Source organism: Mizuhopecten yessoensis, unplaced genomic scaffold (genome assembly GCF_002113885.1).
Source record: "Mizuhopecten yessoensis strain PY_sf001 unplaced genomic scaffold, ASM211388v2 scaffold6947, whole genome shotgun sequence".
In the NCBI taxonomy this organism is placed as follows: domain Eukaryota; kingdom Metazoa; phylum Mollusca; class Bivalvia; order Pectinida; family Pectinidae; genus Mizuhopecten; species Mizuhopecten yessoensis.
Window position 1 is genome coordinate 77179 of NW_018406804.1, and position 12496 is coordinate 89674.

The following is a 12496-nucleotide window of genomic DNA, read 5'->3' on the forward strand; positions in this document are numbered from 1 at the left end:
AGGACATTAGGTTGAAAGTCGGTCAAGGTCATTCATTTGAACAAACTTAGTAGTCCTTCATCCAAGCATGCTACAGGCCAAATATCATTACCCTGGGCCTTTTGGTTATGGTGAAGAAGTCCTTTGAAGATTTTAAGACATTAGACCCGTGTGACCTTGAAAGTGGGTCAAGGTCATTCATTTGAACAAACTTGGTAGTCCTTTGTCCCAGCATGATACTGGCCCAATATCAGTAACCTGGGCCTTTTGGTTATTGAGAAGAAGTTGTTGTTGAAGATTTTAAGACATTTGACCCCTGTGACCTTGAGAGTGAATTAAGGTCATTCATTTGAACAAACTTGGTAGTCCTTCATCCAAGCATGCTACTGGCCAAATATCATCACACTAGGCCTTTTGGTTATAGAAAAGAAGTTGTTTAAAGTAAAATATTGACGCCAGACGGACGAACGACGAACGCAACACCACGGCATAAGGTCACTTGGCCCTTTGGGCCAGGTGAGCTAAAAATGGTACATGTTCCGAGAACTGACTTTCTACTTGTTTTGGCAGGCGCCATCTTTCAAAAAGTTTTCAACTAACAGGCTACACTACAGTGTTAATATATAATCAGGGAAGAACTAATTACTTAACATGCATCAGGTCATTAAAAACTTCCCATTACATACAATTTATATCTGACAAATACTGTCTTTTTACCAGTATCCCACGTCTGTGTTGTAGAGCCAGATATCAGCAGGCGGCAAGTATGCTTCTTGAAGGTTGCTGATATTCTGATTCTGGAAAGAAGGAAAATATTCTCACAAAATAATCTTGCATTTTACTGATTGGAAATAAATCTGTGATATGAAGAGAGATGGATCTATCTGCTGTAAATGCTTATTGCCAAAAACACTGAATACAAATCATGACATTGTGACAACCAATTTATGTTTATTTTTGTGCTTGTTATTCCCCCCAACCCATGCCACCTACCCACTATAGATGCAATCAAGGCACTTCTGTAGGACTACTGAATGGATATATCTAAACAAGAGGCCCAGAGGGCATGTATCTCTCACCTGGATATCGAAGCAATCATGGCAAAATATTCTCCAAATAAGATCCAAGGGAATGGGCCAGACCCCAAGGCCAATCCTTGTAGCATATCTGTATTAGTTTTTTCATGCCAAGCAATTTCATGTATGGGTATGGGGTGGGGATCTTAGCTATTTCCAGGTGTGACTCAGAAACTAGGTTCCTAGGGTTGTGGCCAGACCCAAAGATCAATTATAATATCATGACTGCATTCTTCTCTCTATGCCCAGCATTTGTATATATAGCTTTGAGATGGGGATCGCAACCGTTCCAAAGCTATGACCCAGGGGTTAAGTCTGCAAGGGTGGGGCAGACTCTGGGGTCAATTATAATATCATAACTGCATTTGTCTCTTTATGCCCAACAAATTGTCTATATAGTTTTGGGGTTGGGATCTTAACCATTTCTAAGTTATGATCCAGGGGTTAAGTCTTCAAGGGTAAAGCAGACCCTGGAGCCATCCTGGAAGCATATGTGCATTCGTCACATTATACTCAGCAAACCCTAGGGGTTTGGCAAGACCCCAGAGTCTATTCTAATATCATGACTTCATTCGTCTTTTTATACCCAGCATTTGTATATACAGTTTTCGGGTAGGGATTGTTTATAGCAATATAGCCAAATAACCCCCTTTTGGCTCCTCCCCTCATGCCCCTTGTGGAGATCAGCCATACCATTTGTACAATTTTGAATCCTCACTACCTAGGGATGCTTCCCCTCAAATCTAGTTGTATTCCATTCAGTGGTTAAGAAGAAGAAGTCGTTCAACGAAATTGTTGACGTACAGCCGACGGGCAGACGAACGCCGCGGTATGGCATAAGCTCACCTTGGTCCTTCGGACCCAGTGAGCTAATAAACTGTTATACATCTGTCAACTTGAGATCTGAAAGATCAGCCCCACAATTTGTACAATTTTGAATTCCCACCTCCCATCAATGCTTCCAAGTAAATATGATTGATATTCAGTGCATAGTTCTACAGGAGTCTCTTATAGTAATATAGCCAAATGACCCTCTAATAAGCCCGTCTGTCGTCTGACCCTATCCGATGATTTTTTGTTTGTTAATTTAAATCCATTTTGTCCTTGTTAGACCCCACATGAACATCCATACCAAAGATTAGGACAATAACACATGATCTGACTGAACTGTACACTACTGAAGAAACTTGCAACAAAACTTTAACGAAGAAATTGTGCGAGAAACCTTCAGTCCCAAACACGTCCAAAATTTACAACAAGAGGCCCAATGGGCCTGCATCGCTCACCTGGTATAAATCTCACACTTGTAATCTTAAAAGTGGACTAAAATACAGCTACAGGCAGAATATCAGTGTTTGATTCATAAGAACCTATTAAAAGATTTAAACAAATGACACCTGTGACCTTGAATGTCGAACAAGAACATTAGGTTGTACAGAGTTTATAGTCTTCCAATCTAGCATGCTTCTGGCAAAATATCATTACCTGAACCTTTTGGTTATACAGAACAAATTATTTAAAGATTTAAACATATATTGACCACTGTGACCTTGAATTTTGGCTAAGGTCATCCACTTGGTAGTGCTTTATCCCAGCATGTTAATGTCCAAATATCATAACCCTTGTCCTTTTACTTATTAAGAAGAAGTCATTCAATGATTTTAAACATATTTGACCCCTGTGACCTTAAAATATATCTGTCAAGGTCATTCATTTGAAATTGGTAGCTCTTCATCCCAGCATGCAACGGACCCAATATCAGTACCCTGGGACATTTGGTTATTGAGAAGTATTTTCAAGATTTTAACATATTTGACCCCTGTGACCTTGAAAGTGGGTCAAGGTCATTAATTTGAACAAACTTGGTAGCCCTTCATCCAAGCATGATACAGACTCAATATCAGTACCCTGGGCCTTTTGGTTATTAAGAAGAAGTTGTTTGAAGATGTTAAGACATTTATCACCTGTCACCATGAAAGTAGGTCAAGGTCATTCATTTGAACAGACTTGGTAGCCCTTCATCCTAGCAAGATACAGGCCCAATATCAGTATCGTGGGCCTTTTGGTTATTGAGAAGTTGTTTGAAGATGTTAAGACATTTGTCACCTGTCACCATGAAAGTAGGTCAAGGTCATTCATTTGAACAAACTTGGTAGCCCTTCATCCCAGCATGATACAGACCCAACACAGTACCCTGGGCCTTTTGGTTATTAAGAAGAAGTTGTTTGAAGATGTTAAGACATTTATCACCTGTCACCATGAAAGTAGGTCAAGGTCATTCATTTGAACAAACTTGGTAGCCCTTCATCCCAGCAAGATACAGGCCCAATATCAGTACCGTGGGCCTTTTGATCATTGAGAAGAAGTTGTTTGATGATTTTACGACATTTGAACAAACTTGGTAGCCCTTCATCCCAGCATGATACAGGCCTTAAGTACCCTGAGCCTTTTGGTTATTAAGAAGGGTATTTTGAAGATTTTAACATATTTGACCCCTGTGACCTTGAAAGTCGGTCAATGTCATTTTCATTCTCAAATTTTGTTGGGCTCTATTCCAGGAAGCCACCTGCCGAATATGAAGATTCTATACCTTTTAGTTCTTCAGAAGTCGTTTGAATATTTTGAAATATTTGACCCCTTTGACCTTGAAAGTAGGTCAAGGTCATTTTCGTTCTTAAAATTTGCCAGGCTCTTACCAAAAAAGCTTTCAGCAAAATATCATGACTCTAGTCCTGTCCGTTCTTCAGAAGAAGTTGTTTAAAGGAAAAGTTGACGGACGAGGATGGATGAGGGACAGGGGGAGGACAGACGGACACCGCTCCATGACATAAGCTCACTTGCACTTCAGGCAGGTGAGCTAAAAAATTGAATTTGGTTTGAGACTAGATTTTTGGCGATTTGCAAATCTGTGTCTACACAACAAAAGCTAGCTTTTCATGTAGTCTATTTTTGTTCTCAGCACATGTGTAAACATTGTGAAAAATGCAGTTGGCAGCCCTTCACCCAACATTCTACAGGCCAAATATCAGCATCCTGGGCCTCATGGTTATTCAGTAGAAGTTGTTTAAAGAATTTTAACATATTTGACCCATGTGACCTAGAATATAAGTCAAGCTCATTCATTTTAACAAACGTGGTAGCCCTTCACCCAAGCATGCTACTGGACAAATAAAAACATTCTGGGCCTCATGGTTATTCAGAGAAAGAGGTTTAAAGTGTTTCTTTTTAGACAATTAAACCCCGGGACCTTGAATATGAGTTAAGGTCATTAATTGGAACAAACTTGGTAGCCCTTTATCCCAGCATGCTACTGGCCAAATATCATCACCCTGGGCATATTGGTTATTCAGAAGTTGTTAAAGTTTTTAGCATATTTTACCCCTGTGACATTGAAAATGGATGAAGGTAAAAAAGTTTAACAAACTTGGTAGCCTTTTATCCTAACATACTACTGGCCAAATATCAGCATCCTTGGCTTCATGCTTATTCAGAAGAAGTGGTTTTAAGGTCTTTTTTATGCATATTTGACCCCGGTGACCTTGAATAAGAGTCAAGGTCATTCATTTTAACAAACTTGGTAGCCCTTCATCCCAGCTCGTCCTGACCAAATATCAACATCCTGGTCCTTTTGGTTATTCAGAAAAAGTTTTTTAAAGTTTCTTTTTAGACAATTGACACCTATGACCTTGAATATGAGTGATGGTCATTCATTGGAACAAATTTGGTAGCCCTTTATCCCAGCATGCTACTGGCCAAATATCATCACCCTTGGCATTTTGGTTATTCAGAAGAAGTTATCCTGGTCCTTTTGGTTATTCAGAAGAAGTTGTTTAAAGTTTTAAAAGACAATTGACCCCCTGTGACCTTGAATATGAGTGGAGGTCATTCATTTGAACAAACCTGGTAGCCCTTCATCCCAGCATGCTACTTGCAAAATATTATCACCCTGGGCATTTTGGTTATTCTTAAGAAGTTGTTTGAAGATTTTAACATATTTGACCCCTGTGCCTTGAATATGGGTGAAGGTCATTTATTTTAACAAAGTTGGAAGCCCTTCATCCAAGTTTGCATATGGCCAAATATCATCACCTCAGGCCTTGTGGTTATTAAGAAGTTGTTTAAAGTAAAATATTGACGCCGGACGTCGGACACCGCGCCAGGACATCAGCACTAGGCCCTTCGAGCCAGGTGAGCTAAAATAAAAGAGAAATGTTTGTGATTCGTTTTATTACAATTCAATGTCTTTGGCCACATTTTTTCTAGACCATACATTATATATATTCATGTATTCTCTCTTTCCCAATTTCACCACCTTCATACGTTAACACTTATTTTCAGCCTCAAAAGTACCTGCGCAAATTACATGGGTTTTTACGGTAGTAACTAGAAATTATCAACAATTTGGCATGCTTTTCAGTTAATCATTGGCAAAACATTTACCCGGTCAATTGTTAAAATTCACTGCAAATATAACAATTAGAACTTGATATTTGTTTTGGTGAACAAAAATGTATGTCTCCCCTTTAACCATTACAGAAGTGCCCAAAACTGCCCCTATTAGTCGCAAATTGACCTGGTCAACTCAAAATATTTTCTGCCAAAAATTTGCGCTGTAGTGCTGTCCACATCATACCTGAACATACAGTGAATCTTACGAACAATTTTCGAAATATTCTTGATTAAAGTTTTTTATTTTTAAACATTTGACCTTTGTGACCTTGATAGTTGATCAAGGTCAACCATTTGTTTAAATCTGATACCGAAATATCTCAGCATCTTACATATTAAATATCAAGACTAAGACCTCGTGGAACTTCAGAAAAAGATGTTACCAAATGTAGTGCATTCAAACTTTGACCCCTACCGAAAACCGGAAGTTGACATATTTTGTTAAAACAGTATGAACAAAAAAGTTTGCTCTTGCTTATCTCTATATGATCTCCAAAAAATCAATTTCGTGTTTGATATCATTAACGAAATATATTGGTATAGGCTGTTAACCAATCAGAGTTTGTGGCGGTCATCTTGGAAGTTTAATTGCTCCAAAAATAAAAATAAAAAGTAAAAAATGTGACCTTTGACCCAACAGCGAGCTTTTTTATTTGACCTCTGACCTAATAACATGTAATGAGAAAAAGTTTGCCCCAAAGATTATCTACATATATCATTATATGGATGCTGTATAAAGAATACTTTTTGAGTTATGGCTGTTTTAAACTTTTTGGATATGACGTCATGCCGGCCATATAGTTTATTTGACCTACTTGAATATGTTGCTGTCACCCCTTCAAACCCTTATCCTACAATACATCAAAAGACCATTGGCATACCTCCTTCCATTTCGAAGAACCCTTTGCACACAAAATGAAGTGTAGAAGAAAAAGAAGATGAACTAGAAATTGTTGGCTAACAATTTGACGGGCTTTGCACTGTAAGGGCTGATTTGGCCTTCTAATAATAACTTGTGCAACTCTACAGTAGCTGACTGAGTAGTGGGGTATTTCCTGAGTCCAAGATGTTTTGTATACACGGCAAGTGGAGTGGTAGATCCAATGCATCCAGTATATAATGCGAGTCAGATGGCCAAGGCGTTTTGTATATACGGTGAGTCAAGTTGAAGACTTAAGGCGTAGTTTGTATACATGATGAACGATGTGGTAGATCCAAGGCATTTAATTAGTAGACACATTGAGTGGAGTGGTAGATCGAATACATTTTGTATACATGACAAGTGGAGTGGTATATCCGAGTTGTTTTATATACACGGCGAGTCGAGTGGTACTTTCAAGGCATTTAGTATACATGGGAAATTGAGTGGTAGATCACAGCCGTTTAGTATACCCCATGAATAAGGTGGTAGTTCCAAGTCTTGCAGTATACTCAAGTTATTGCACGAAAAACAGATTTTCTATTTATAGTAAGAGTGACCTTGACCTTTGACCTTCGGACCTAAAAAGCAATCTTAAGCAAGCACTTTTGGTAAGGAAGCACTGCATGAAGTTTGAGTTTGATCAGCACAAACAAACTCAAGTTATCATACGAAAACCTCTGTGCGGACAACGCCGCGGACACCGACATAGCAATGTATACCTATGTGTCACCAGCTTTTCACAGGCGACACAAAAAGTAGTTTCGATATGTTTTACATATATGACCTCTGTGACCTTGAAAGTCATTCAAGGTCAATAATTTTTTCAAACTTGATAGTCAATCACCTGACCATGTTATGTATCAAATAGTAGGACTCTACCCTTGTAAAACTTTAGAAGAAGTTTTTTGAAGTCATTATCTTGAAATAGCACATATGAAGTTTGACCCCTGAATAACTCAAAACTCGACCTGGTAAACTCAAAATGTTTTCTGCCAAAATTGTGCGCATTTGTGTAAAGTGAATTTATCCAACAATTTTCGAAATATTCTATATCAAAGAAATTTTAATTTTTTAAACATTTGAAATTTGTGACCTTGATTGTGACCTTGATAATTATTCAATGTCGACCATTTTTTTAAACCTGATACCCAGACATCTCAGCATCTTAAATATGAAATATCAAGACTCTTGACCTTGTGGAGAAGAAGATTTTTTAAGGTTGGTACCCAATATAGTGCATTTGAGCTTTGATCCCTACCAAAAACTGGAAGTTGACATTTTACTCAAAAATGTTTCCTAAAAAAAGATATGTATTTGATAATCTGCACATCAAGATGAATTAAATACATTAACTTGTAAATGAGGTTTTGTAATTAGAGAAAAAAATCGGATATGACATCATGGCGGCCATTTTGTTTTTGCGATGCAGTTGAAAATGTTACCAAATGTTAGAGGACAGCTCGGGTAATCTTTTCAATTACAACTTAACCAAATATTTGTCATTGATATTGGATTGGAGTGTAAAACAAGTTTTAACATAATGTCAGCATTTTAAAAGATCAAAGGAAATATTCAAAATGGCGTACAACGTTAACGGTAAATGTTACAGAAAACTAAAGACATCAAATTCATCGGAATGACATTGTGCATTGATATGTAAAAGATTCTTTTCAAAAATAACAAAAATAACAAATAACAAATAGTAAATGCATGATTACTACATAATGATGAGAAGATTTTTGCCATTGTTATAAGTCTGGTGAGCTTTTTTTATGAAGACATCAGTCTTTATGCCTTATTTTCGCTTACTTTAATCTGGCTATGTATGTTTTTATAGTCAATGTATTCAAATTACATATTTAAGTCATGATTGTTCATTGAGGTCTTTCAATATGACTTATCATGGTATTGGAATTTTAGGTGCAACAGCATGTGCAACCCTAAGGTGACCGGGCATACGCAGGACCAGAGGAAACTTGAACTACAAAGGAATAGGCCTACCTGCATCAATTTCGTCTGCTGGATAACCAAACTACTCGGTAGTGAAGCGGACGTAAAACCAATCAAACAAACAAACAAGATTTCGTCAGCATAGCAGCTCGTAGCGGGCACTCTTGGATGATCGCAAAGCGATCAGCCGAGCAGTGCGAGCCATTATAGCAACATATGTACGGAAAGTATGGGAAATTGAGAGTGAATTGATTCTATGTTATATGAAGGCTTCAAAAACTTTCGTCCTTCTGGTCGTTCGGGCTCGCAAAAAACGGCAAAATGCGTTGCACCGTGCCTGCATTGATGTTCTTTTATTGCACAAACAATGAATTTAACATTATCAATGAATACCTTGCTTTTTTTGTCATATCTCCAGCAGATTTTTATGTTCAGAAACAATTCTACATTTTTTTACAAGTCGATGTTACTGATGAAATCCATCGATGTCCTACATATTATTTTGATATTTTCATTTTTCCCAAAATGAAAATTGTTTCCATCTAGTGCATACGCTTGGTTATTTGTCCTTAGCTTCAAAATAGCATCAGTTGATACTGATAAGTCCGTTTATGCATACCAGACGTACGCATTTTGCGTTTATGCCAAATCGACGTTCACAACATGTTGTGACGCGACTGTGACGTCACTGTTAACACGCGTCATCATAATTATAATGTTGACAATACATTCACTGAAGCCAACTAAAATTTTCTGCAGCTATACCACATAATTTAGAATATTTTTATTTAGTATATATTCTTATTCCTACAGTTCAATGCACATTTTTTTCATTTGTAACTTCATTGTAGGCATGGACACATTAATAAAATCTATAACCTGTTACTGAGCCAGATCGGCTTATCTCAATCGAGGGTTAAGATTCTGTAACAAAATCCCAACCAAGGTGTAAGGGATATCTCTGTCTGAGGTGCGAGAAAATGGATATCTTAGATGTAGTGTACGTATTTCATGAATTTATGTTACTTTTAAAAAATTCTTCTGAAGACATTTTAACACAAGTTCAAATAAAGACATTTTCTATCAGAATTTTTCAACAAACACAACAACAACAAAAATCTTTTGAATTTTCGTTTCCGAATAATGTCATAGTTTTCCATAACCTGATTTTTAAGAACATGATTTATTTTTAAAGGCGTGTTTTGCTGTGCCAACCGCTTCTTCTTAACAAATTACTTCAGAGAAAAATATGCAGTAAATTCTCTTACAGTAATTGGGTGTATATATGTTTTTGCAATATGATCAGTATTGGCATCAGAATGATTGAATGAAAACAGTGGAAATGCGATAAGTATAATTATGGATAGGAAGATATTTTGACGTATTACTGACATGTGCAAGTAAGTATAAATACATGCAGTTTCAAGAGGAACGCCAAATTAAGGCCCAAGTCAAAATTCGTTTTTTATGAATGTATGCATTATTGGATATTTGACTGTTCTTCAAGACTTAATAATTCCTCTGTACTTTTGTGTCTTTGAATGTTCTTTGTCTTTCAAAAAAACTAGAGAAAAAGACAGAATCTCTTCAATATGTACTGCGTAATATAATCATTATCCTAATTGTATATAAATGTAAGCATCAATTCTGGATTAAGACCTTTGATTCTTTTGAATGCAAGTATTGACAAACACTAATAATTGTATAAATCATCTTTTTTAGTTTTCGTTCTTATACTCTTTTCAGTACTTTACAGTACCAACTGAAGAAAACAAACAAATAGAACGGTAATTGATGCAAACAATTAAAACAACAAACCAGGACAGATCCATAGCTACAGGTTCCAATATGGGGTTAGGGCAACTTGTGGAAAACGGGGCCAGTTCGGCCCTTGGGTAACTCCAACCACTCCTGATATTTTAGTATTAAGCAAATATTTACAACTTTGAGGATTTTAGCAGTGCAGTTCACTGGCCAGGATATTCATACAAAACAAGAGGCCCAAGAGGGCCTGACCTGAATATTTAAGCAGCCATAGCAAGATATTCTCATTAAATATTATATTGCACTAAAAATATTCCCCTCGCAAACTTTGTTGGCTCCGTCTGTTGAAACCAGCAAAATATTATTATAAGATTCTATGCTTTTTGATTCTTCTTGCTTGACATATTTTTCCCTGTGACCTTGTAAGTAGGTCAATGTAATTTTCCTTCTCAAATTGGTTAGCTCTATTCCAAAAAGCTACCAGCCAAATCTTATGAATCCATTCCTTTTAGTTCTTAAGAACAAATCCATTAAAATGTTGCTGACCTCTGTGACCTCTTAAGTAGATTGAGGACATTTTCATTCGCAAACTTTGGTGAGCTCTTTCCCAAGAAGTCACCAGCAAAATATTATAATTTTATGCCTTTTAATTCTTCGGAAGAAGTCGTTTGAAGTGTCTGACACATTTGACCCCTGTGACCTTAAAAGAAGGTCAAGGTCATTTTCATCCTAAAACTTTGTCAGGCTCTATCCTAGGAAGCCATCAATCAAATATAAAGATTTTTTACCTTTCAGTTCTTCAGAAGACATTTGAAGCTTTTGACATATATGACCCCTGTGACCTTGAAAGTAGGTCAAACTAATTTTCATTCTCAAACTTTGTTGGGCTCTATCCCAGGAAGCCACCAGCCAAATGTAAAGATTCTATACCTTTCAGTTCTTCAGAAGTCGCTGAAAGGACATATTTGACCCCTGTGACCTTGAAAGTAGGTCAAGGTAATTTTCATTCTTAAACTTTGTTGGGCTCTATCCAGGAAACCACCAGCCAAATATAAAGATTCTATACCTTTCAGTTCTTCAGAAGAAGTCGTTTGAAGTGTTTGACACATTTGACCCCTGTGAACTTGAAAGTAGGTCAAGGTCATTTTCATTTTCAAACTTTGTTAAGCTACATCCCAGGAAGCCATCAGCCAAATATGAAGATTCTATACCTTTTAGTTCTTCAGAAGAAGTCATTTGAAGTTTTTGACATATTTGACCTCTGTGACCTTGAAAGTAGGTCAAGGTCATTTTCGTTCTCAAACTTTGTAGGTCTACTACCAACAAAGCTTTCAGCCAAATATCATGACTCTAGGCCTGTCCGTTCATCAGAAGAAATTGTTTAAAGGAAAAGTTGAAGGCCGAGGACGGACGGACGCCGCACCATGACATACATAAGCTCACTTGCAGGTGAGCTAAAAAATGCCAGGAAAACTATAATTCTAGATTACTAAAAGCGAGAAAATTATTTTTCAGAGGGCAGAAAGAATTCTGTTACTTCTTTCTAGTTTTGCCGACTTTTTGTAAACCGAAATGCTACTTATTGATGGCATGTGTGTTACAAACAGACAGCTTCACATGATGGTATACATACATTGTATTGCTCTAATATACAGATTTCTTAAAATTTAAATTTTGGGCAGGTTCCTCCCATGACACAGGGGCAGGTTCGGCCAATGCCATACATGGGAAGCCTGGCATTGGCGGGGCAATATGATGTTGTATGCTTTCTGACGTCATAATTATGCAAATTTCAATGTGGGCCGAACTTACATGTATCCCAGACATCCTGTTGAACGCACCCCAAGGCGGTGCACATTAGGCCATACACTCTTCCAACAGTAAAGAGTTTAATAACTCTTCAAATATGGGCATGTTTGCCATTCTGTTATAGTTTTATGAAGGGCGTGGACTTTTCTATTCCGAATAGTGTACATACACATCAATTTTAACAAATACTGTCCCAAGGGTTTTTGGACGGATGAGGAACCTTAAAGTTACACACCCCACCCNATGTGTGCCCGCTGACTACTGTCAGGACAGTAGGTCTCACCTATTTCATATTATCATCGACAAGGATTAACACCAAAATACTGGTTTGACGACTTTTCTTACCGCATAACCTCCCCATACCATCATGTATTTGTTGTAATACACGCAGACATGCCCTGTTCTTGGAGGAACATTCCTTGGATGACTCTCTTTGTCAATCTCCATTTCTATTGTTGTTGTGCAAAACGTCATCACTTGTTGTGTTTAAGATCCACCAAACTTCAACAGTGTCTAACAGCTGAGCTGCCCTCACTGGAACCGGGGC

At 37.4% G+C, this 12496-nt stretch overlaps 1 protein-coding gene across 1 annotated transcript in view; it reads right to left on the minus strand.

The window, feature by feature from the left end:
• The window catches only part of LOC110452871 (kelch domain-containing protein 2-like), a 77622-nt gene extending 65177 nt beyond the window's left edge, over window positions 1-12445 (minus strand). Inside the window, exons 1-2 of the mRNA XM_021501592.1 lie at window positions 12295-12445; window positions 697-776 (exon numbers count right to left, since the gene is read on the minus strand). Coding sequence (XP_021357267.1) covers window positions 697-776; window positions 12295-12423 — 209 coding nt within the window. The 5' untranslated portion in view covers window positions 12424-12445. The remainder of the gene's footprint in view (window positions 1-696; window positions 777-12294) is intronic.
• Window positions 12446-12496: the final 51 nt, after the last annotated feature.